General features: G+C 41.9%; 1 protein-coding gene across 12 annotated transcripts in view; it reads left to right on the forward strand.

The window, feature by feature from the left end:
* TRIM2 (tripartite motif containing 2) overlaps positions 1 to 26399 on the forward strand; it is a 150883-nt gene that overhangs the window by 90040 nt on the left and 34444 nt on the right. For 8 of the 12 annotated variants that reach the window (XM_074951025.1, XM_074951017.1, XM_074951016.1 and 5 more), the window contains 5 exons: positions 128 to 309; positions 2281 to 2518; positions 20863 to 21014; positions 23566 to 23746; positions 25490 to 26213. In XM_074951025.1, the coding sequence (XP_074807126.1) occupies positions 176 to 309; positions 2281 to 2518; positions 20863 to 21014; positions 23566 to 23746; positions 25490 to 26213 (1429 nt within the window). In that variant the 5' untranslated portion in view covers positions 128 to 175. The remainder of the gene's footprint in view (positions 1 to 127; positions 310 to 2280; positions 2519 to 20862; positions 21015 to 23565; positions 23747 to 25489; positions 26214 to 26399) is intronic. The other 4 variants (XM_074951023.1, XM_074951020.1, XM_074951022.1 and 1 more) reach the window with 1 other exon arrangement.

Here is a 26399-nt window from a genome sequence, read left to right on the forward strand (position 1 = left end):
TCCCCTCTGTATTTTGATCTAAATGGAAATATTGCCCTCTAAATCAGGATGAAGTATATTGGAGAACTAGGTATTAAAATTGGCATTTCAGGCTGATTAAAACCTCCCCTCCCTTCCTCTGTTTCAGCAGTGTGCAGGGTAGAAGAGATTGGGACCCATATGTCAGTGGTCTAGGATGGCCAGTGAAGGCTCCAACATCCCAAGTCCTGTGGTGCGACAGATTGACAAACAGTTTCTGATTTGCAGCATATGCCTGGAACGTTACAAGAACCCCAAAGTACTTCCCTGTCTGCACACTTTCTGTGAGAGGTAAGAGCTGTTTTTTCCCATTTCCTTCTTTTAGTTTTATCCCAGTGCATACCCGCAAACCTACAGTTGTCTTCAACCAAAAATATACCTTCTGTCTGTCTAGGTCATCCTGAAGCATGATCCTAAATTAAAGATTAGGGAGGTGAACTGGCATTATTCATATGAGCAGTAAGCAGGAGACAGCAACAGAACATCTGCAATTCCAAATTTTTGTTTTTATAAATGAATGATGGACACTTTCCCTTCTTTCACTCCACTGTCCCCTTCTGGTTTTGCCTTGTTAAAAAGAGCCATGACCAAACACAGTAGTTGCCCTGTAAGATAGGGTATGTCTAAACTTCAGACAGGTGTGTTCTTAAACTGGGGTTAGCTAACCAGCATTGTCTAGCTTGGGTTAAAATAGCAGAGGAGACTTAGCAACCTGGGTTAGCAGCTTGAGTTCAAGTCTATAGGGCTGTCTTTAGCTCTCTAAATCCAGCTGAAATACCTGCATGTAAAAGGCTTCTGGTTAAAGGCGAAGAATTGTTCCTGGAGGAATCTTACAGAAACTTCAGAGAACAGTGGGCCTGATTCTATATTTTCAATGGCTTTACAGTGATGAGTAACTCTTTTAAAGTCTATTAAATTAGAAGAGAATCAGGTCAATGATATTTTAAAATCATTGTCCTTTTCATTTACTGTGGTTAGAAAGATGTTTCTGAATGACAAATATATTGGGAGGGGAATGCCCTTTGCATGTAACAGTACCGAAGGTTCTGTATCTCCTAGACTGTCATAGATTTTAGAGACCTTAAAGCCTGATTCCAATCTCATTTATACCACTGTAAATTAGAAGTAAATCAATAAAGCTAATAAAGGGAGTTACATCAACATGAAAATGGCGTGCAATCAGAATCAAGCCCTTAGATTAACAGTGTCAGTTTTATATTGATTAGTCCATTATTAGAGGCAATAAAAATGTTGTTGTTGATTTACAAAGTAGAGAAATAATTATCCCATTCTTTAATGTCCAAGTTTTCTACATGCCATATTAAAATATTGACTTGTAATTAACTATCATTCTTTTACAGTGTAGGTAATGCTTGGTATGTAAAAATAATTTCTCTCAGAAAGGAAATCTGAAAATATATCTGACTTCCACTTTTGCTCTGTTGACTGTCTCTCCAATGCAGCTAGCAATGTTTTAGAATGATATTTTACACTAAATTGAGGGGAGAAGGAAAAGTCAGTTTAAAAAATACAGTTTAGTGTCCTTTGTTTGACTCAGGAGATTTAGCTTGTGGTAGACTTTCTTGTGTTACATACAAAACTGTTGGAGAATTAAAGACAAACGGTACTTCATGTTAATATATAGTTCAGGTGTTAAACATCGCTTTCTAGCTCAATTTGCAGTGGGTATTACCAATAACACTGAAGTATAATATTTTCAGTTTTGTATGGGTGAAGAGCAAAATGGTTTCTGGCACGTAGAGGTTCTTTCTACAGTGAGCCAAATAAAATAGCTGAGGTCCTTTGTAGAAGGCACATAGCATGAAATCCTGGCTTCACAGAAGTCCATGTCAAAACTCCCATTGGTTTTATTGGGAATGGGATTTGGCCCTAAAATATTTAAAACCAAAGATTAAAATTGAGGCGAATTGTATGGGAAAGATAGCAGCTTAGCCAATAGATACCAATTAAAGAGACACAAACTCTTGAAGGAGCTTATATTTGTCCTATCAGATCAAATCTTGGGTACATCAAATCCAGTCTCCTGTATCCTTTGTGTGTAGGAGTATGATGTATGAGTTGGGGGGGAAAGATTAGAGAAGAAATTCCTTCCCTACCTTCATGATGGCCAGCTTTCACCCTTGCTTTGCAAACTACAGCTGTTGCTGGTTAAAAATGATTCTTTCTTTAAAAAACAAACTACCTTCTAAGAGACTTTGGGTTTTGATGCTACTCTCTGTTTTCAATCTTTCCTCACAATAGGTGCTTGCAGAATTACATTCCAGCCCACAGTTTAACCCTTTCTTGCCCAGTGTGCCGCCAGACCTCCATTCTGCCAGAGAAAGGGGTTTCTGCACTCCAGAACAACTTCTTTATCACTAACCTGATGGATGTCCTGCAGCGAACGCCAGACAACAGCATTGAAGAGTCCTCCATCTTGGAGACTGTCACAGCTGTTGCTGCAGGAAAACCTCTCTCCTGCCCCAACCATGATGGAAATGTAAGTGAAATGATTTCAGGTAATGCATGCTAAACTAATCACCCTAGCTTATAATGATGATGATTTTTCAGATAGCAGGGATAATGAGAACCACAGCGGTTCTCTCTCTCTCTGTCTGATACCCATCTCAACAAGGATAAGAAACTTGTTTTAAAGGAACAATACTAGAGCAGACTACCTATTCATTAATAGGTGGGTTAAAGCATCTTATAATATTCAGGATATTCTTTTCTTACTGCTCAGCTCAGTTGCTATTGTCTCTATACTTGCTTACCTGCTTGTTTTCTAGAGCACAGTAAGAACACTGTCAAATTTACAGGGCCTGTTGTGCCAATGTCCCCCTTCTGGCCTCTCTGAATGCCCTCCTTCAAGTGTTAGGCCTTGTGCCTTTACCTCTTCCAGGGCAGAATTCTGCAAATCCACCACTCTTAGGCTCAGCCCTGGGATACAGTACCCAGTACACGAACCCTCAAGGGCTTTCAGAAAAGTGGCTTATCTTGAGCCATTTGGTTTTCTTTCTGATTGATTGTTTTTCCTTACAGTCCCCTGTTATAATTCATTCAGGAAATGTTCCAGTAACTGTGTCAACACACAGTTTTCATAAACTATTACAGAGCAGCTCTGATTCCATGTCAGTCATGCAATTTCCAAATGTTTCATTGAACCTGGTTTGCAACATTAATGTTCCAACTCTTCTTACCTCTTAGCCTGTTTCTGAAGTATAAAAAGGAGGCCATGTTGCAAACCTTGTCCTTGTTGTGTTATAAGATGAGTGCCGTGGTTGCTATATCAGCCAAGAAATTTGACAAAATTTCAAGGCAATTTTTTGAGGATTGTTTTATGTATGACTCAGTTTTGGTACTGGTATAATAGAAAAAAGTCATTTTATCTGATGGATGCTGCTATTATAGAGTAACAGCTGCTTACCTTTCCATTATTGACCTGCTGGCTTGATCCAGATTGGCTTGGAAAACAGACCTATTGTGTGCTTCAACTATGAAAAAACATAGACTTTAAAAAGTATATTGTATTTCTGTGTATACACTTGTTCCTGATTGACCAAAGTTTCCATTCTTATTTTACACTTTTAAGGATGATTTCTCCAGCAAACTGAATAGAAGGGAACCCCCTTTGGTATAGTTATATTGACTATATGATTGTGAAATGCAGGAAAAATCAAAACCAAGATGTTATCTGGCTTGCCATCCGTTATATTAAGCCTTACAAGCTGATGCATCTTTAGTTGTCTTGGGAGAAGTTTAGATTGTGTTAAACTGGCCAAGGGAGGAGCTTATTAAAATTTGAGACCAGGTTAATTGTTTTGAATGGTCAGTATTATGTGATCTGAGGTATTTAGTCTTAAATGATGGCTTATTGGGGTGTGGGGAGAATACCTTCAGCAGTCACCACTTTGCAAAGAGGCAACATGGCTGTGACATACCAAGGTACAATCTAGACTAGTGAGTAGCTGTATCACCCCTGCCCTGCAACCTTGAGTGCTTTACAATGTGTCTGTGTGTGTAACTGTAGCCTACCAGCCACACTTAGGTTACAATCTGGCTCTCACCAGCCTTGGTTATACTGCATGGTGTCCCCAACCCACCCCCAGTCTCAGATTCTCTGTCCACGCCCCTCTCCCCCGACCCCCAAATGCATGTCTTGTACTGTCCAGCCATCTCCTTGACAGTACAAATATGGTAAGTCCACTGTTCCTTTAAGGGAATAATAGGCCATCTTACTATCTTAAAAAGTTATTCAGACACTTCCATTTAAACACACACTGGATTAGGTAAAAGAGCAAAACAAGTTTATTAACTACAAAGAGGGATTTTAAGTGAGTGTAAGTAATTAGGCATACAAATCAGAAATGGTTACAAGAAAAATTAAGTTAGGCATTAGTAAATGTCTTCTCTTTAACTATAGTAGATTCAAGGAAAGGTTCTCGCCATGTCAATAGATTAGTGACCAAACTCTTGGGTCAGGACCTCTCTCCCAGAGTCCAACAAATGCTTCCTTTGTCTCATTAAGTATAGTGAATAAAATGGACAAAGAGAGAGAGAGGGGTGCTTTGGGGTGTTTTGTCCCTTCTTTTTACAGTTTCAGTCCCCCTCTTGAAAAACATTTCCAGCTGGGCACTAGGAGACAAAGAGTTTATGTGGAAAGTTGTTCCCTACTTGTTTTTTGTCACCTGTTTGAGTTTCCTTTGTTTCTCTCCCTGCTTGATGACTTTGTTTACTACTTAAATGCAAACTAAGCAGAGCACACATTCCTTTGTTTAGGACAGACCTGTTTCCCAAATTTCTGTTTCAGCACGCTGTGGGGTTTGTAATGTGTGTTGTTAAAACCAGAGGGGAAATCTTATAACTTCACATACAATGTTGCCACATTTATTTTATAAGAACGATACTGACCAGCAAATTATGAGTTTTCACAAGATCCCTTACAAGGCATACTTTGTACAAAAAAGATTACAGTGGAGTGTAGGATGTGAAACAGAGGTATTCTGTCACAGTGGCATGCAAATAATTCCTCTTGAGAGCTGAGGAGACCACACTGGACAGTAGTCCAGATTATGCCTTTTTTAACAGTTGCAGGCTTCCATCTCTCTCTCCCACATTTCAGCAGCTCTGTTCTGTTTCTCCAAAATATAAATACCCATATGTAATTTAAAAAATGATTTTGAACACTACTGCTTTTTGTGATGGTGGTTTAGTGTCTATTTTCCCCTGGTCTACACATCACAGTTTTGATTACCTTTCAACAAATCCCACCTGTATGAGCCAGTCTCCTGAATTAGTTCGTTGAAAGGAAAGATTTAGAGCATCCTGAACTGGACACTTTTTTTTTTTTTTTTTTTTTTTTTTTTTTTTTTTACAATTTTCATTTTGGTGAAACAAGTGAGAACTGGGACTGGCTGGGCAAAAAGATTGGAACAAGGAGTCAGGGAGTGGTGGACTAGGACTGGCTGCACAAGGACTGGCTGCACAAGGGGACTGGGATGAGAAGCCAGGGATAAGGATGAGACAGAACTGGGACAGGGCAGAAGGGCCAAGCTTAGAGAGAACATTTGGAAGACACTGTGCTCACTAGTCATAGAATCATAGAATATCAGGGTTGGAAGGGACCTTAGGAGGTCATCTAGTCCAACCCCCTGCTCAAAGCAGGACCAATCCCCAATTAAATCATCCCAGCCAGGGCTTTGTCAAGCCTGACCTTAAAAACTTCTAAGGAAGGAGATTCTACCACCTCCCTAGGTAACGCATTCCAGTGTTTCACCACCCTCCTAGTGAAAAAGTTTTTCCTAATATCCAACCTAAACCTCCCCCACTGCAACTTGAGACCATTACTCCTTGTCCTGTCATCTTCTACCACTGAGAATAGTCTAGAACCATCCTCTTTGGAACCACCTCTCAGGTAGTTGAAAGCAGCTATCAAATCCCCCCTCATTCTTCTCTTCTGCAGACTAAACAATCCCAGTTCCCTCAGCCTCTCCTCATAAGTCATGTGTTCCAGACCCCTAATCATTTTTGTTGCCCTTCGCTGGACTCTCTCCAATTTATCCACATCCTTCTTGTAGTGTGGGGCCCAAAACTGGACACAGTACTCCAGATGAGGCCTCACCAATGTCGAAGAGAGGGGAACGATCACGTCCCTCGATCTGCTCGCTATGCCCCTACTTATACATCCCAAAATGCCATTGGCCTTCTTGGCAACAAGGGCACACTGCTGACTCATATCCAGCTTCTCGTCCACTGTAACCCCTAGGTCCTTTTCCGCAGAACTGCTGCCTAGCCATTCGGTCCCTAGTCTGTAGCTGTGCATTGGGTTCTTCCGTCCTAAGTGCAGGACCCTGCATTTATCCTTATTGAACCTCATCAGGTTTCTTTTGGCCCAATCCTCCAATTTGTCCAGGTCCCTCTGTATCCTATCTCTGCCCTCCAACGTATCTACCACTCCTCCCAGTTTAGTATCATCCGCAAATTTGCTGAGGGTGCAATCCACACCATCCTCCAGATCATTTATGAAGATATTGAACAAAACCGGCCCCAGGACTGACCCCTGGGGCACTCCACTTGACACCGGCTGCCAACTAGACATGGAGCCATTGATCACTACCCGTTGAGCCCAACAATCTAGCCAACTTTCTACCCACCTTATAGTACATTCATCCAGCCCATACTTCTTTAACTTGCTGACAAGAATACTGTGGGAGACAGTGTCAAAAGCTTTGCTAAAGTCAAGAAACAATACATCCACTGCTTTCCCTTCATCCACAGAATCAGTAATCTCATCATAGAAGGCGATTAGATTAGTCAGGCATGACCTTCCCTTGGTGAATCCATGCTGACTGTTCCTGATCACTTTACTCTCATCTAAGTGCTTCAGGATTGATTCCTTGAGGACCTGCTCCATGATTTTTCCAGGGACTGAGGTGAGGCTGATCGGCCTGTAGTTCCCAGGATCCTCCTCCTTCCCTTTTTTAAAGATTGGCACTACATTAGCCTTTTTCCAGTCATCTGGGACTTCCCCCGTTCGCCACGAGTTTTCAAAGATAATGGCCAATGGCTCTGCAATCACATCCGCCAATTCCTTTAGCACTCTCGGATGCAACTCGTCCGGCCCCATGGACTTGTGCACGTCCAGCTTTTCTAAATAGTCCCTAACCACCTCTTTCTCCACAGAGGGCTGGCCATCTACTCCCCATGTTGCGATGCCCAGCGCAGCAGTCTGGGAGCTGTCCTTGTTAGTGAAGACAGAGGCAAAAAAAGCATTGAACACATTAGCTTTTTCCACATCCTCTGTCACTAGGTTGCCTCCCTCATTCAGTAAGGGGCCCACACTTTCCTTGGCTTTCTTCTTGTTGCCAACATACCTGAATAAACCCTTCTTGTTACTCTTGACATCTCTTGCTAGCTGCAGCTCCAGGTGCGATTTGGCCCTCCTGATTTCATTCCTACATGCCTGAGCAATATTTTTATACTCTTCCCTGGTCATATGTCCAACCTTCCACTTCTTGTAAGCTTCTTTTTTATGTTTAAAATCCGCTAGGATTTCACCATTAAGCCAAGCTGGTCGCCTGCCATATTTACTATTCTTTCAACTCATCGGGATGGTTTGTCCCTGTAACCTCAACAGGGATTCCTTGAAATACAGCCAGCTCTCCTGGACTCCTTTCCCCTTCATGTTAGTCCACCAGGGGATCTTACCCATCTGCTCCCTGAGGGAGTCAAAGTCTGCTTTCCTGAAGTCCAGGGTCCGTATCCTGCTGTTTACCTTTCTTCCCTGTGTCAGGATCCTGAACTCGACCATCTCATGGTCACTGCTTCCCAGATTCCCATCCACTTTTGCTTCCCCCACTAATTCTTCCCTGTTTGTGAGCAGGAGGTCAAGAAAAGCTCCCCCCCTAGTTGGCTCCTCTAGCACTTGCACCAGGAAATTGTCCCCTACGCTTTCCAAAAACTTCCTGGATTGTCTATGCACCGCTGCATTGCTCTCCCAGCAAATATCAGGAAAATTAAAGTCACCCATGAGAACCAGGGCGTGCGATCTAGTAGCTTCTGCGACTAGTGTATGTTCCCTTCCAGAGCCTGGAATAAAGCTCAACATTCCTGAATTTCACCATTCCTTTCTTATCAGCAAATATCTGTGAAACCCACTGGTGAAGTGGTGTGTCTCATCCTCCTCTAGTGCTGGTCCACATGAAAGATGACAACCTACTATTGCTGTCAGTTACTCTGTTAGCTCAAGTGGCAGAAGTCTATGTGGTCGAGCTAACGATTCCAGCCCTGAGGTTGTCAATATAATGCCACCTGATAGAATTTCTGTTTTTTCGGTTTGCTTTTTTAAAAAACCTAGGAGATTACACTCAAAGAACTATGTTAAAAAGAACATAAAGGTTGCAAAGTCAAGCACCCAAAAGTTAGGAAATGCCAGAATTAATTAGGTTCTTGATGTGTAAACATCAAGATACAGTCTCTAACTTCATAACGATACTATTTTTTTCCCATAAGTTCCCTGCCTCATTCAGTGCACTGGATGGACCTGTTATGGGATGAATCATGGTTGTGCAGTGAGTGAGGCTGCTGTCTGGAGGACATTTGATGCAGGGGTTGTACCGTAGGACTAGAGAATTGCTAACACAGTTCCTATTTTTAAGAAAGTGGGGGGGAAAAAGTGATCCGGGTAACTACAGGCCTGTTAGTTTGACATCTGTAGTATGCAAGGACTTGGAAAAAATTTTGAAGGAGAAAGTAGTTAAGGACATTGAAGTGAATGGTAAATGGGACGAAGTACAACATGGTTTTACAAAAGGTAGATCGTGCCAAACCAACCTGATCTCCTTTTTTGAGAAAGTAACAGATTTTTTTTAGACAAAGGAAATGCAGTGCATCTAATTTACCTAGATTTCAGTAAGGCGTTTGATACGGTGCCAAATGGAGAATTATTAGTTAAATTGGAAAAGATGGGGATCAATATGAAAATTGAAAGGTGGATAAGGAATTGGTTAAAGGGGAGACTACAGCGGGTCATACTGAAAGGTGAACTGTCAGGCTGGAGGGAGGTTACCAGTGGAACTCCTCAGGGACTGGTTTTGGGACCAATCTTATTTAATCTTTTTATTACTGACCTCGGCACAAAAAGTGGGAGTGTGCTAATAAAGTTTGCAGATGACACGAAGCTGGGAGGTATTGCCAATTCAGAGAAGGACCGTGATATCATACAGGAAGATCTGGGTGACCTTGTAAACTGGAGTAAGAGTAATAGGATGAAATTTAATAGTGGGAAGTGTAAGGTCATGCATTTAGGGATTAATAACAAGAATTTTAGTTATAAGCTGGGGACGCATTACTTGGAACTAACAGAGGAGGAGAAGGACCTTGGAGTACTGGTTGACCACAGGATGACTGAGCTGCCTATGTGATATGGCCCATGAAAAAAGCGAATGCGGTCTTGGGATGCATCAGGCAAGGTATTTACAGTAGAGATAAGGAGGTATTAGTACAGTTATACAAGGCACTGGTGAGACCTCGTCTGGAATACTTTGTGCAGTTCTGGTCTCCCATGTTTAAGGAATTCAAACTGGAACAGGTACAGAGAAGGGCTACTAGGATGATCCGAAGAATGGAAAGCCTGTTTTATGAAAGGAGACTCAAGGAGCTTGGCTTGTTTAGCCTAACCAAAAGAAGGCTAAGGGGAGATATGATTGCTCTCTATAAATATATCAGAGGGATAAATACCAGGGAGGGAGAGGAATTATTTAAGCTCAGTACCAATGTGGACACAAGAACAAACAGATATAAACTGGCCATCAGGAAGTTTAGACTTGAAATTAGACAAATGTTTTTAACCATCAGAGGAGTGAAGTTCTGAAACAGCCTTCCAAGGGAAGCAGTGGGGGCAAAAGACCTATCTGGCTTCAAGATTAAGCTCGATAAGTTTATGGAGGAGGTGGTATGATGGGATAACATGATTTTGGCAATTAGTTGATCGTTGACTATTTGTGATAAATAGGCCCAGTGGCCTGTGATGGGCTGTTAGATGGGATAGGATCTGAGTTACTACAGAGAATTCTTTCCTGGGTATCTGGCTGGTGAATCTTGCCCACGTGCTCAGGGTTCAGCCGATCGCCATATTTGGAGTTGGGAAGGAATTTTCCTCCCGGGCAGATTGGAAGAGGCCCTGGGGTTTTTTGCCTTCCTCTGCAGCATGGGGCCTGGGTCACTTGCTGGAGGGTTCTCTGCACCTTGAAGTCTTTAAACCATGATTTGAGGACTTCAATAGCTCAGACATAGATGAGAGGTTTTTTGCAGGAGTGGGTGGGTGAGATTCTGTGGCCTGCATTGTGCAGGAGGTCAGACTAGATGATCATAATGGTCCCTTGTGACCTTAAAGTCTGAGACATAAGAACTTGTGTCATGAAAGGAGGGCATCATGATTAAGCAGCTGAATGATACCCTGGAGAACTGGATTCTATCCCTTCCTCTGACACAGAGTTCCTATGTGATGTCCAGCAAATCAGTGAAACGAACCTTTTTGAAAAGTGTATTCCAAATCTTTTGGGGGCCTAATTTCAGATCATGGAGTTTGATCTGCAGAATCGCTGAGCACTCACAGCTGCAATTGAGGTCAATGGGAGCTGTGCTTTGAACATATAAAGTGCATTATAATGCTAAGTACTCTGAAAAACCCAAGTCCTAGGAATCTCAAATTAATGTTTGTGCAGAACTTGCATACTGTAGAGATGAGCACTCTAGGAAAACCCATGATGAAATTAATAATCCTAAACGGGGTTTTGAGTCGTGTGCAATAAATAAGGCATGGGATGGTACACTGATCAATGAGAATAAAACAAAAGATTGAATTGTTGCTCATTAAGTGAGCACAGTCCATCCTGTGCACTGAAGAAGGCAGGGGTATTGTGGAAAAAATAGCATCTGATCATGAAATTAAAGACTGTATCATAATGCACAGATACAGGGGGGACTGAATTAAGCTTACACAGGCAACCCTAATTCAGGCATTTCCTAACTCTTGAGTTTGACTTTGCAGTCTTCATATTCTGGTAACACTGTGTGTGTGTGTAAGAGAGATTATTATTTGTCACTATTGTAATAACCCATTGGAATCCCAGTCATGGACCAGGACCCCATGGTGCTATGTGCTGTACAAACAAGACTATCCCTGTTCCAAAGAGCTTAGCATCTAAATTAGATTTCTGTAGTTATTCTTACCTCTTGTGGGAGTAAGTTCTATAAATCTAGGTCCAAGTACTGTGAAAGTTCTGTCTCTGGCATTCATGAGGCTCCTCCTATTAGCCAATTATTCCACTGGTCCATGGGAACATACTGGTAGCTATGATGAGCGGTCATGGTCCCTCAGGTGGTAGGGTCAATCCCATGATGGACTCTATTAGGAGAGAGATCCTGAACAAAACTAATAATTGGGAATCCAGACTTGAAAGTGGCACACTAGGGTGATGTGTCCACTGTCACCTGTGTTGCTAAGCAGTCAAGCTGCGGCATTTTGTTGCATTTGAAGCTTTTCCAGGGTGTTAGTTTCTGGACATAAGTTTCTATAAATGAACCTGGATCCTATGATTACTTAGATCACTATAGTGAGATCTGTGGCTAGTTGCAGGTGGAAGTGGGCATCTTGTGCTACCATTGCTAATTTAGAGTATCCAATGTATCCAAATGCATTGAGCAGTCCCAAAGACTTTGAGGGCTGCCGACCAACATAACATAACTATGTGAGGGTAAATGCCCTAGATGATTCAGAATGTTACATGAGAGTGAACTTTTCAGAATGCTTCTCTTTCTACCAGCATCAACTCTCTCTTGTCTGGGCTCAGCTTTAGCAAATGGCTCTTCATTTGGGTGCTGACTTCAGCTAGCCAGTGAGTAAGCTAGGAGATCGTGCCGGGGTGAAAGTAACTTAAAGGATTTACTGGTACTCCGGAGTCTTGAGCAGGGGGCGGGGCCTTGACCGGAAGAGGCGTGGCCTCAACCAGAAGAGGCGGGGCCTTTAAAGGCCCCAGTGCTCTGGCTGCAGGGCTCGGGCGGCGCTTTAAAAGGCTCGGGGCTCCAGCCTCTGCGGGGAACCCAGGACCTTTAAAGCACCAGCCTGGGGAAGCCGGTCCAGACCGTACCGGCTTACTTTAACCTCTGGATGTTGCTCATATTGGAGAGCAGGAACTGGTTGTCATCTGCATACTGTTGACATCCAACCCATGCTGTTTCACCTGCTATCCCAAAAGCTTTATATAAATGTTAAATAATATGGGGAGGTGGACTGAGCTTTGTGGGAGTCCATTTGCTAGGCCTTTGGTAGTAGGGTTGCTAACTTTGGTTGGATGCATTCCTGGATTTTCATCACATGACATTTAAATATTAATCTTTAGTTCCTGGGGATTGGAAACCCTATTTAGTAGTTGCCATAATGACCTGAATTCCGTCTAAAGGGAAGGACCTCAGCCATTTTAGAACATTTCAGTTCATCCGTGTATCTTCTGAGAGAAGGTACAGGAATATATAGTGATAAAATGTATCATTTGCTGCAGAGAGGTACAACAGTATGAGTATGGCTGCCCTCCCCTTATCTATGAACAGCAAGAGCTCATCCAGCAGAACAAAAAGTGCTGTCTCATGCCCTGACTGAGACGAATCCAGGGATGGGGAGATGTGTGTTAAATTTCCCCCCTAAAATGAGGTGTGGACAATCTCTCTGTTAATAGGCTGTCCCAGATGTTCCCTACCCCCTTGCTCCCAAACATATGTCGCTCCTGCTTCACAGATCTTCTCATTTCTTGATTCTCCATTGGTAACCGCTAGAACCCATGAAAACTGGTAAAGACTTCTGTGAAAAGGCTCCTTTAGGCTAGATGAGAATGAACGGAGTGAATCTGTGACAGTCAGGTGCTCTTACAGGGCACTGAAAGTGCATTTGACAGTCCTAGAGAAATATGCTGAGGGCTGAATGTGAGATTTGAGAGAAGATGAGACTTTGGGCAGGGGGGAAGGCAGGGAGACATTAGGTAAACATGGTTATGTATTTGTGTCACAGTTGAAGGAATGGGCAGTCATTTCTCCATTAAACTCTCTCTTCCTGCTGTTTGTTACTTTTTTCCTTATAGTTTGTGTTTTTTATTATCAAGTTAGAAGGAAAACACACACTTGATCATTGTATTTAAATATTACCAGACTTTGTATTTTTAGTTTAGAAATCAAATATATTTTTATTGTAAAGAAATAATTTTTTCATTGCTCCAGTGATGCTGGATTAAGTGCATAAATATCCCCTTAACTAAAATCGGATAACACTGGTGTGTGGTAGGGAGGTCATAACTTTCACTGGCTTGGTGCCTGATTTTAGCTTAACCTTCTTCAGTCCTTGTAAATTCTGTGATCTCTCTGCCTGTGTGCCACTTAATCTAACTCCCTTCATTTTGCTAACTTATTTATATCACTCTATTGATTTTTTTTAAACAAATCCTTTGATGTGTCATCTTTTGTCATGTGCTTCCTTGTTATAAGAGAAACTCAGTCGTGTATGTCAGACTATTTCCTGTGTTTGAACTATGAATAGGTGCTTCCTCCATACTTTTTTCCTTAAAATTAGGATGATAGGTCATATATACAGTACTGTAAAACTTTCAAACCTGAGTGCCTAAAGTTTGACTCCTACATTATATTTAGGCACTGAGATAAGAAAGGCTTTATTTCAAAGGTGCAGCTTCCATTGAGTATAGGAGTCAAACTTCAGGTACTAAGGCTTGAAGATTTTGGCCTAGGAACACAGAAATTAGAAATGAGGGGGAATTATTAGATCATCAAATTCATGTTCTTGCAACTGCAGCATATAGTCCTATGCTAGAGAATATGTGAACTGTTGAATTGATACTACACTTGTTGTCACTTCCTTTTGGTCTTCTACATAAACATGTCAATGTGCATATACCAGAGCCTGTGTAGAACAGAAGAATTTATTGTAAACTTGTGTGGATTGCTACTGTACTATCTTGTGTACTTGCTACTGTACTATCCACTTAAAAATTCACTTGATGCTCACAAGAAGTGTGTTTTAGTGTAACATTAAAATCCTTGTCATTCCACCCTTCTTTGTACTTCCCAGTATGCCACTTATTTATCTATTTCATTAGACTGTAATCTCTATTATTGTATACTATCCAGTGTTCAGTGCATTGTTGAGGCTAAAGAAATAGTATTTCAGGGTTACCACTCTTACGAAGAATCTAAACAGCTGAGGTCATTACTGAGAGGTAAGAGCTTTTTGTCTCAAGGGCAGCATTTAGGATACTGGCTGATACTTAACATAGTTGGAGAGAGACAATATTAGGATTCAGATACTTTTGCCTGTCTGGTTGATTTGAAAAGATATATGTAAGAGCTTTTGGTGTGTTTGTTTGTTTGTTTGTTTGTTTGTTTTTAACTCCACTGTAACCTTATAAACCTTTTTAAAAATTATTTAAAGTTTTGCCTACTACATAAGTGCAATAACAGGTAAATGTTGGTAGGACAAAAGTCAGTACTGCTAGGTTTGCTGCACAGTGTATTGCTGCTTTAATTCGAGTGGACACTAGATCAGTGAGTGAAAAAATTAAACACAATACAACTTTGATATCCTAGTATAAATGTAGAGAAGTGAATTTTTTTATTTTTATTTTTTTACTACTGACCATCTTGTCCATATAACAGATGTCAGGCGGCATAACAGCTGAGAGCTTGAGATAAATGTGGTGTTACTGTAAGAAATTATTTATCTCCAGAGTACATATGTACTTCACTGTACAGATTAGCTTGTTGCTATAATTGTCAAATGATGGTAGCCAACAAACTCATAGGCTTAAAAGCACCACATTGTGCTGGCATAAGATTGGATGGTTTTAAGGTGTAGTCAGTGAGTGAGTCTTTCAAAAGTACTTAACATTGGTTTAACTCTGATCTCATTACAGCCAGTGGTAAAAACTCTCACTGATTTCAGTGAAAGCAGAGTTGGGTCAATACTGATTGCTTTAGAATATTCTGCCCAGTAAGATCAATTCAAGATCTCTTGCACCTGGAAACCAGAGGTTTGATCACGTTTTCTCAATATATTTTGCAAGAACATTCAGAATGCAAAGTTGTCATCAGCAAAAATGCTCATATGATGTCCTGTTCAGAAAAAAACCATCAAATAGCACAGTGGTTCTCACCCAGGGGTACACATACCCCTTGGGGTATTCAGTGGTCTTCCAGGGGTACATCAGCTCAACTAGATATTTGCCTAGTTTTTACAACCCGCTACATAAAAAACAGTAGCAAAGTGAGTACAAACTAAAATTTCATACAGACAATGACTTGTTTGTACTGCTGTATATACTATACACTGAAAAGTAAGTACAATATTATTATTCCAATTGATTTATTTTATAAATATATGGTAAAAATGAGAAAGTAAGTAATTTTTCAGTAATAGTGTGCTGAGACACTTTTGTATTTTTATGTCTGATTTTGTAAGCAAGTAGTTTTTAAGTGAGGTGAAACTTTGGGGTTTGAAAACAAATCAGACTCCTGAAAGGGGTACAGTAGTCTGGAAAGGTTGAGAGCCACTGCAGTATCATATGCCTGTAGTTAGGACTAAATACAAAAGAACAAAATATTGAAAGTGTTAGCAGGTTAAGAGATGCTAGACAAAATCTGGGGAAATCGGTTAATCTAGGCAGGAGTGACTTTAAACTAAGCCTAAATTGCATAGAAAGTAACTCTCTCCCTCCCCCCCGCCCCTTTCTTTCTTTTGCCATGAAACTGTCTACATTGTGTCATATCAGAATGAAAGATGATTCAGTGAAAACATTTAAAATGTCTCTGAGGCAAAGGGGATTGCTCCTAGGGAGGCATATAAATGTTCTCTTTAGAACACAGCCACTCTTGCTATTCAGGTTTTATGTGATTCTTTGGTATCGGAACAATGAGAGAGAAGATTATATAGATTGTTTTTTGTTTTGTTTTTGTTTTTTTTCTGTATGCCAGCAAGAGGTCTTTGAACAAACTGGAGCATATATTTTAAACTGTTCCAATCAAGATCTCAGATGTATGTTTGCAGCAACACATCAGGGTGCATTATACTGTATTAAAAAAGGGATCATTCAGTGTAGTGCAGTAAAAATAGGTATTTTAATTAGGGCTGTCAAGCGATTAAAAAAATAAATCCCGATTAATTGCACTGTTAATAGAATACCATTTATTTATATATTTTTGGATGTTTTCTATATTTTCAAATATATTGATTTCAATTACAACACAGAACACAAAGTGTACCGTGCTCTTTATATTTTTTTTTACTACAAATATTTGCACTGAAAAAACATAAGAAATAGTATTTTTCAATTCACCTAATACAAGTACTGCAGTGCAATCTCTTTATCATGAAAGTTGAACTTACAAATGTAGAATTATGTACAAAAAATAACTGCACTCAGTGCAATGTAAAACTTTAAAGTCTACAAGTCCACTCTGTCCCACTTCTTGTTCAGACAAACCAGTTTGTTTACACTTGCAGGAGATAATGCTTCCCGCTTATTTACAATGTCACCTGAAAGTGGGAACAGCCAATCACATGGCACTGTTGTAGCTGGCATTGCAAGATATTTACGTGCTAAAGATTCATATGTCCCTTCATGCTTCAACCACCATTCCAGAGGACATGCATCCAGGCCGATGACGGGTTCTGCTTGATAACGATCCAAAGTAGTGCGGCCCGACACATGTTCGTTTTCATCATCTGAGTCAGGAAAGCTGATTTTCTTCTTTGGTGGTTGAGGTTCTGTAGTTTCTGCATCGGAGTGTTGCTCTTTTAAAACTTCTGAACGCATGCTCCACACCTCGTCCCTCTCAGGTTTTTGGAAGGCACTTCAGATTTTTAAACCTTGGGTCGAGTCCTGCAGCTATCTTTAGAAATCTCACATTGGTACTGACACAATGCCCCCATAAGGTTTTATGGAAATATGCTTATGAATGTATATATGACATAACTAGAATATATTTTATGCTACATATGCCATGTAACATATTTATGTAAAGGTTATGATCTACTGAATATATTCATCCTATTTGTATGTATGTATCATTTTTGTATTCTAAGTTTTCAATATTGGCTGTGTACTTGCTTGATTTTTAAGTAGCCTTTGTAAAGCATTTGATCAGCTTCTTGAGAAAGGAATGTGCAAATTAAGCACCCAATCAAGAAGCACTTAAGGGAAAATGGATCTTGGAAGCTCCAATCCACATAAGACACGTTGGCATGGACGTTAAAAGTAGCATGTGAGCAATGGCTGCTGCCTGTAAAAACTTAGTCATGCATGGACATGTGACTTGTCCAGGTGACTCCAAAACTCCATCTTGGAGCTGGACTTTGCATAGGAGAGAGGAGGGGGTCTCCACCCACAAGAGAGAGTCTATTTAAGCCCATGGGAGACCCCTTCCATTTTGTCTTCAGCTGGCTCAAGAGAGAGCCTCTCCATCCCCAAGGATACCTGAAAGAAACTGGAACAAAGGACAATAACTACAGGGGGTGTGAGTGATTGCTGGACCCAGACTAGAAGGAGACTAGTCTGTAAAAGGAAGCTTACTGGAATTCCTCTGAGGGTGAGATTTTTATCTGCATTCAGTTTTCTTACTGTATTAGACATAGACTTGTGTGTTCTATTTTCTTTTGCTTGGTAATTCACTTTGTTCTGTCTGTTACTACTTGGAACCACTTAAATCCTACTTTTTGTATTTAATAAAATCCCTTTTTACTTATTAATTAACCCAGAGTATGTATTAATACCTGGGGGGGGGCAAACAGCTGTACATATCTCTCTATCAGTATTATAGAGGGCGAACAAATTATGAGTTTACCCTGTATAAGCTTTATACAAGGTAAAACGGATTTATTTAGGGTGTGGACCTCATTGGGAGTTGAGCGTCTGCGTGTTAAAGACAGGAACACCTCTTAAGCTGCTTCCAGTTTAAGCCTGCAGCTTTGGGGCACGTGGTTCAGACCCTGGGTCTGTGTTGGAGCAGACTGGCGTGTCTGGCTCAGCAAAACAGGGTGCTGGAGTCCCAAGCTGGCGGGGAAAGCAGGGGCACAAGTAGTCTTGGCACACCAGTTGGCAGTCCCAAGGGGGTTTCTGTGATCCAACCCGTCACAGGTACTTTCTTTGCATTTTGTCAAATCTACAGTGAAAGTGTTCTTAAAATGAACAACATGTGCTGGGTCATCATCCGAGACTGTTATAACATGAAATATATGGCAGAATGCAGGTAAAACAGAGCAGGAGACATATAATTCCCCCCAAGGAGTTGAGTCACAAATTTAATTAATGCATTATATTTTTAACGAGCATCATCAGCAGGGAAGCATGTCCTCTGGAATGCTGGCCAACGCATGAAGGGGCATATGAATGTTTAGCATATCCGGCATGTAAATACCTTGTAATGGCGGCTACAAAAGTGCCATGCGAATGCCTGTTCCCACTTTCAGGTGACATTGTAAATAAGAAGCGGGCAGCATTATCTTCCATAAATGTAAAGAAACTTGTTTGTCTTAACGACTGGCTGAGCAAGAAGTAGACTGAGTGGACTTACAGGCTCTAAAGTTTTACGCTGTTTTGAGTGCAGTTATGTAACCCAAAAAAGTCTACATTTGTTAGTTGCACTTTCACAATAAAGAGATTGTACTATAGTACTTGTATGAGGTGAATTGAAAAATACTGTTTCTTTTGTTTGCCATTTTTACAGTGCAAATATTTGTAATACATAATATAAAGTGAGTACTGTACACTGCATTCTGTGTTCTAACTGAAATCAATATACTTGAAAATGTATTAAAAACATCCAAAAATTTAATAAATTTCAATTGGTAGTCTATGGTTTAACAGTGCAATTAAAATGGCAATTAATCACAATTAATTTTGAGTTAATCGCATGAATTAACTGGGATTAATCAACAGCCCTAATTTTAATCATTGTAGCTAATGACAAAAATATTAAATCACTAAAGAGTTTTGTAAAGTCTTTTAAATATAATTGTCATATAAGTAAGAAACAGAGTTAACAACATCTTGACAGTGATGTAGAATAAGGCAAAGGAAATGAAGAGCATGGCCATGTGGCAAAGACTTTCAGAGTTGTCTAGAGTCTGATATTTATTTTTCTTCATTGTTGTTAATTTCAGTATACTTTACAACCATGAATGTCTCCAGCCTTTGTCAAGTCTTAAAGTCTGGAGTTACATTTCTTAATCCTACTGTCATCGTGAGACTGAGCGTCTTGCTGATTTTTATCTGTAAAACGGCAGCTCTCTGTGCATGAAGAAACACAATCGTGATTCAAAGGGCCTCATCCTGTAAAGTGCTGAGCACCATGAATTCCCAGTGAATTTGGTGGGGGCTGATGGTGCTCACCACCTTTCAGGTTTGCATGACTGGGCCTTAATTTGTAAATATTTTTCCCCTGCTTTTATACTCTTCCTGATGCTCTCTTCTCCAGGTACTCTTTTGTGTTCTCTTTTCTGTAAAATAATTTCCATGAGCTACCAACAAATAAATAAACCCTTGTCATCTGTGTTGCCCACATCTTGGGGGTGGAGACAAGAGAAGTTTATTAGAGGAAAATACTGACTAATTCTCTTAGCAGATAAAAATCTTTCTTCTTTTACCTCATTAATTCTCAGGACCTTCTTGGTCTTGCTAGTTACTTTGTGCAACTCCTATAGAACTTTCTTGGCTCATGTGAAAATAGCTGACTCACTCTTCCTCTCACAAACTTCTTGGTGTCAACATACTCTGTGCAGATGGCTCTGTTTAAGAGTTCTGAGTGCCAAAAACGTGGGCCTAATTACATGTGAAACTGACACTCTGTTTGGAATTCACGAATGTGCCGCCAGCTTCTCCCTTTAATGCACATTCTATGAGTTTCTTTATATTCTTTAATAAATCTGACAATCCTTGTACTTTTCTAGCTGGAAAAAACACCCACTTACACACAGAAAGTGAGTGAGGATGGTACATCATTTCAACTAACCTATAGGTTTTAAACATAGGACTTATCTGTTTGTTGTCCGTTTGTGAATATATACAGCTTCTGCTGCATGACCTAGCAAATGTAACAATCCGGTTTTGTCTCTAAATAGAATGTAAACATTGCACTGGCAGTGTAGCAAGTTGAAACGTTCTCTTTCCCTTTATAAATGTAGATCACTACTTCGATCAGATCCCCACCTGAGATTATAATGTTTTTAGGGGATTGGAGGTTTTTAGGGCTTTTTCCCCTTTTGGTCATTGGCTCAGATATGATCCAGGTCAGCAGTAAATGAAGGTCATGTTTGGTGATCAGTCTCCAGTTCATGTTGCGACATTATGAAAAACCCTGCTTGGCAGTCTCCACAAAGAGACTATGGATGAATTAGCACCAAGACTAAAGTGACCTGGTTTTCAGTGGTGGTTCATTCCATCACTGAATGGAGATATTGTTATCTATTGTTACACAGTGTCAGGAGAGTGTTAAGGCTAGCTGCTGCTGAATTGGTATTCAGTTTCCAGGGCTGCTGATTTGATGTTTCTTTCTAAATTCATTTAAAGCAGTTGCATTTGGTAGTTTGAAATAAATCAATGGAAATATCTGCTTTTAAGGAGTATCACAAATTTTAAAACTACCACTTTCTCAAACACTTATGCTTTGTGCCAGGCTGTAATCTCAGGATTTTGTTAATATATTCATAACATCCTTCCTGTAGCCTAAGAGATGCTGCAAGTGATGATGTTGCTGCAATGTTAAATTTAGAACTGCACTCTCTTGCACCAGGTGATGGAATTTTACTGCCAATCTTGTGAGACAGCCATGTGCCGGGAATGTACGGAGGGAGAACATGCAGAACACCCCACTGTACCTCTCAAGGATGTGGTAGAACAACACAAGGCTTCACTACAGGTCCAGTTGGATGCTGTCAACAAAAGGTACACCAGTTATTCTGGCTCCACCTTGACATGCTACTGTGCATTAGGTGATTGGTCTAGCTATTAGTGAAACTGCTGTCTAAATCAGTTTACACTGCCCCTTGTGGAACTGTTAGACCATCCAGCATGGTCCCCTGACTTGTTTTCCTTTACAACGTGGTTTTGATTAACATTTTTGAATATATAATATTTTAGCAATTTTTTAAATGAACTTGGTCATCATGAAGGTGATGGACCAAATACACTTGATTCCCCTGGTCACAGAGTAGGAAGCTGCTTATACAAGCTTCTAGATACAGCTCTGAACATTTACCTCACTGTTCCAGTCCTGGATCCCTTGAGGAGAGATGAAATATAACATTCCTGCTCAGTTGTATGGTGTGTTACTCATTTAGTTGAACTACGATTGTAAGAAAAAAATACTTTTAAAAGTCCCAGTTCTTAGGGAAGATGGAAAGAGTCTGAGTCTTATGGGTAGGGCATTGACCTGGGACTCAAGAGAACTGTGTTCAGTTCCCAGTGTAACTACATACTTCCTTTGTTACATTGGGCAACTGTGCATCAATCCTTCACCTGTAAAACAGGAGTGTCCAGAGGTTAGCCGGGGCTCGCCTCTCTGGGGCAGCGGGGACATATACTGCCTCACTAAGTTCAGGAAGAGGTCTAGCAGGGAATTAGCCACAGGAGTCTTCCTCTGTGGCCTTTGTGAAGGTAGAAACAACACAGATAGGCCCTAGGTCAGGGCGGGGCAATGGTGGGTCAGATGCTCAGGCCCTCAGGCAGGGGATGAGCAAGAACAGTTTATCCACAGTGAGTCCAGGCCCTGGGTCTGAATGCCTGGGAGAGGGAGAGACTGCCACCCATGAGTTGGGTGGCAGCGGGGACACAGGCCCACCCACTCCACCGCGTCCCAGCCCGGGGCCCTAGCAGCAGCAGAAGACCCGCTGCTGCATCAGTGGGGATCCTGGCTGCAACACACGGACATGGGTTCTGGTAGTGTAGTAGCCAGACTAGGGTCGGCTGTCCCCAGGCTACTTCCAGACTCCCCCTCTTGAGGTACTTGGGTCAGGGTGGTCCAGCACCATGGGTTCCTTGGGATAGCTGGCCTGGTGCAGGCTCAGCCACTCCTCTGGGTAGCTGGTGTGGGGCAGGCCTGGCCAGCCCTTGGGTCCACCGCAGGTTGCTGCGGCTTCCCAACCGGGAGGTAGGCCAGAGGCGTCTGGTTTCCCCAGTGGCTGCTCTCTCAGTGAGTTCTGGGGTTGTGCCTTTATACTTCCTGCGCCACTCCTGATCCTCTGTGGGGCAGACTCAGAGCCCCCTGGCTCCGCCCACTCTGGTGACCGGAGGGGCTCATCTCCCTCTGGGGCGGCGGGGACCCTCACCACAGGGAATAATACTTCCCTGCCTCACAGAGAGGTGGTTGGTTGTGAGGATAAAATCTATTAATGACTATGATGCACTCCAAAGCAGTAGAACCTTAGAGTTACAAATGCCAGAGTTACGAACTGACTGGTCAAACACACACCTTGTTTGGAACCGGAAGTACCCAATCAGACAGCAGCAGAGACCACCCCCCCCCCCAAAAAAAAAAAAAAAAAAGCAAATACAGTATAGTGCTGTGTGAAATGTAAACTACTCTATTTTTTTTTTTTTTTTAAAAAGGGAAGTTTAAAAAGGTTTGACAAGGTGAGGAAACTGTTACTGTGCTTGTTTCATTTAAACTAATGTGGTTAAAAGCAGCATTTTTTCTTCAGCATAGTAAAATTTCAAAGCTGTATTACAACTGAATATTGAAAGAACAACCACAACATTTTGTTCATAGTTACGAACATTTCAGAGTTATGAACAACCTTCATTCCTGAGGTGTTTGTAATTCTGAGGTTCTACTGTATTACAGAGAAGAGGATCAAAAAAAACCTAGCTATCGTTTGCATGTTAGAGGCTGGGTCCTGTTTATGCACCCTAAGGGTACATACCTTCCAAGGAAGGGGTGTAGAATGCTGGGGAGAAAAATATTTGGCATAAGTATTTCAACACAGAACACATGAATGATACTTGATCTTGAAAAATATATTAGAACTTTTTGGGAAAGAGAGAAAGATGTGGGAAAGTTCCAATTCCCCGCCCCTACAGAAGCATGAATTAAGGATAGACAGCCAAAGTCCCCCTGGTGGAACTCCATCAGTTTAAATGGAGTTCCACCAGAGAGGATTTTGGCCCTAGAATGTCATTGGTGCATTATCAATCTTTGGTTTTGTTTTAAAAAGATTAAACGACTGCACCGTCTGAAGGGTTGCCAACGTTCCAGGATTGTCCTGGAGTCTCCAGGAGTTAAAGATGAATCTTTAATGTCATGTGACGAAACCTCAGTCATACATCCAACCCAAATTGGCAATCTTAACTGTAATAAAAGGAGTACAATTCTGTTGCTGAAACAATCCCATTCCCATGTGGTTTTTAAAGGCAGTATTTTTCATCACAGGATTTTAGGAACAAGGGACAAGACAATGTCTTTTGAGATGCCAATCATTGTAATTTATTTCTTCCACAGACTTCCAGAGATAGATTCTGCACTTCACTTCATATCTGAAATCATACATCAGTTAGCCAACCAAAAGGCTAGCATTGTAGATGACATTCATTCCACTTTTGATGAACTACAGAAGACTTTAAATGTGCGAAAGAGTGTGTTGCTTATGGAACTGGAAGTGAATTATGGCCTTAAACACAAAGTAAGAGATGTGTTCTTTTCCCAGTGACAGTTATTAATTTAATAAGCCAGTTCTTATAACGGGTGCATGATGCCAACAGGTCAAATTATTGTCCAGCTATGCTGAAAGAAGGACAGGAGACACTGGATGTGGTGTATGTATATGTATGTATGTATGTACCTTGTTTCCAGACCTCACTTACCAGTTCTGAGGTTGATATGACTTTTTGTGGATTTTAGAGTAAGGGCTAAAATTGAGTGTATAATGGATACTCTGTTGTAACCTAAGTATGAAGTGGCTACTTAAAATCCACCAAAATTTCAGGCTACTGTCCCTGGCCCCCCCCTCCCCCAACAACTCTTCCCACTGTCCTATTACCCATGACCTTCCTGGCTGCTGAAAACTGGGGAATAGACTTCCCTCCCTGGTTCCTGATAGAGCAGTGGTGGGCAAACTTTTTGGCCCGAGGGCCACATCTGGGTATGGAAATTGTATGGCGGGCCATGAATGCTCAAAAAATTGAGGGTGGGGGTGAGGGCTCCGGGGTGGGGACAGAAATAAGGAGTTCAGGGTGCAGGAGGGGGTTCCGGGCTGGGGCAGAGGGGTGGGTGGGGGTGGGGTTAGGGCTCTGGTTGCAGGTAGAGGCTCTGGGGTGGAGCTGGGGATGTGGGGTTGAGAGTGCAGGAGGTGCTCTGGGTGGGGACCGAGGGGGATCAGGGCTGGAACGGTGGTGGGGCACAGGATGAAGTCAGGGGTGCAGGCTCCAGGTGGCACTTACCGCAGCTCCTAGAAGCAGCGGCATGTTCCCCCTCCGGCTCCTACGTGGAGGTGCAGGCAGACAGCTTGGCATGCTGCCCCGTCCACAGACACTGCCCCTGCAGCTCCCATTGGCTGTGGTTCCTAGCCAATGGGAACTGCAGGAGTGGCACTTGTGGCTGGGGCAGCGTGCAGAGCCCCCAGCTGCCCCTACACATAGGAGCTGGAGGAGGGACATGCCACTGCTTCCAGGAGCCGCATGGAACGGAGCGAGCCCCTGGCTGGAACACTGGAGCAGGGCAAGCCCCAGCCCCTGCTCCCTGGTGGGAACTTGAGGGCCGGATTAAAACATCTGAAGATGCGCCCCCCGGACTGTAGTTTGTCCACCTCTGTGATAGGGAGACTCTCTTTCCTTTCTCTCTTCTCTTGGTTGAGGGCCACTTTCTCCATTCAGCTATTCTGAGACCCCTGCCCCCAACAACCATGCTTCTTGGGGTCTCCAGAGCTGTTTCTCCCCAATCTAAATGTGGGAGAAGAGGAACTCTGGGGAAACTTGCTGCAGCCTCCCATGTAAATAGGGGAATATCTGGTGACTCCAAAACACCAGGATCTCTGTGTGCAGAGCTCATTGTTTAACAACGTGGCCAATCTGTGATTGTTCTCAGACAGAGGGATGGAAGCTCTACCAGCACATTCAGTGGTGAGGCAGATGGAGCGATAATATTTACATGCTGCTACTGATGGACCTCTGAAGCCAGTGCTTCAGGGTTTCACATTAGGAGGTCCACACCAAACTGAGTCCTAGTGCTCCACAAATCTTGCCATAGCTTACTGGTGGGTTCCAGGGAATTGACACAGCACTTTTAAAAAAAGTTGAAGCGTTTAACGTATATGACACAATAGGTTGTGCTTTAAGGGTTTGCGTAGCTATGAGTTTGCATTTCCAGCTTGATGTCACGCAATCTCATCCTGACATGACTTGAACCAGGTGTTTCATGTTACTTTCAGGTCCTTCAGACACAGCTGAATACCCTGCTTGAAGGACAGGAGAGTATTAAGAGTTGCAGCAACTTTACAGCCCAAGCACTCAACCATGGCACTGAAACTGAAGTTTTACTGGTTAAGAAGCAAATGAGTGACAAGCTGAATGAGCTGGCTGACCAGGACTTCCCACTGCAGCCCCGTGAAAATGACCAGCTGGACTTCATAGTAGAAACAGAAGGACTGAAGAAATCCATTCACAACCTGGGTACCATTTTAACCACTAATGCCATAGCATCTGAAACAGTTGCCACAGGTGAGGGGCTGAGGCAAACTGTGATTGGGCAGCCTATGTCAGTTACCATAACAACAAAGGACAAAGATGGGGAGCTCTGTAAATCTGGGAGTGCTTACCTCACTGCTGAACTGAGCACACCTGATGGGAGTGTGGCGGATGGAGAAATACTTGATAATAAAAACGGCACTTACGAATTTTTGTATACTGTTCAGAAAGAAGGGGACTTTACTCTCTCTCTGAGACTTTATGATCAGCATATCAGGGGCAGTCCATTTAAACTTAAAGTGATCAGATCAGCAGATGTGTCCCCTACTACCGAAGGAGTTAAGAGGCGTGTTAAGTCTCCTGGCAGTGGCCATGTGAAGCAGAAAGCTGTGAAAAGACCAGCTAGTATGTACAGCACTGGCAAAAGAAAAGAGAATCCCATTGAAGATGACTTGATCTTCAGAGTGGGTAAGGAAAGTATTTTCTATCTATTGGTACTAGGGTCATGGCATTCAAATTGTAATTAAGGACACTAGGAAAACTGGGTAAAAAGCTAGTTTTAAATTGTCAACACACAAGTGAAATTTAATGCTGGTCAGGTCTAGGCTTTTGAAGTTGTTAGAACAATAAATGAGGAGTTACATGGGACTTCAT

The sequence above is a fragment of the Natator depressus genome, chromosome 4 (assembly GCF_965152275.1).
Source record: "Natator depressus isolate rNatDep1 chromosome 4, rNatDep2.hap1, whole genome shotgun sequence".
Taxonomy (NCBI): domain Eukaryota; kingdom Metazoa; phylum Chordata; order Testudines; family Cheloniidae; genus Natator; species Natator depressus.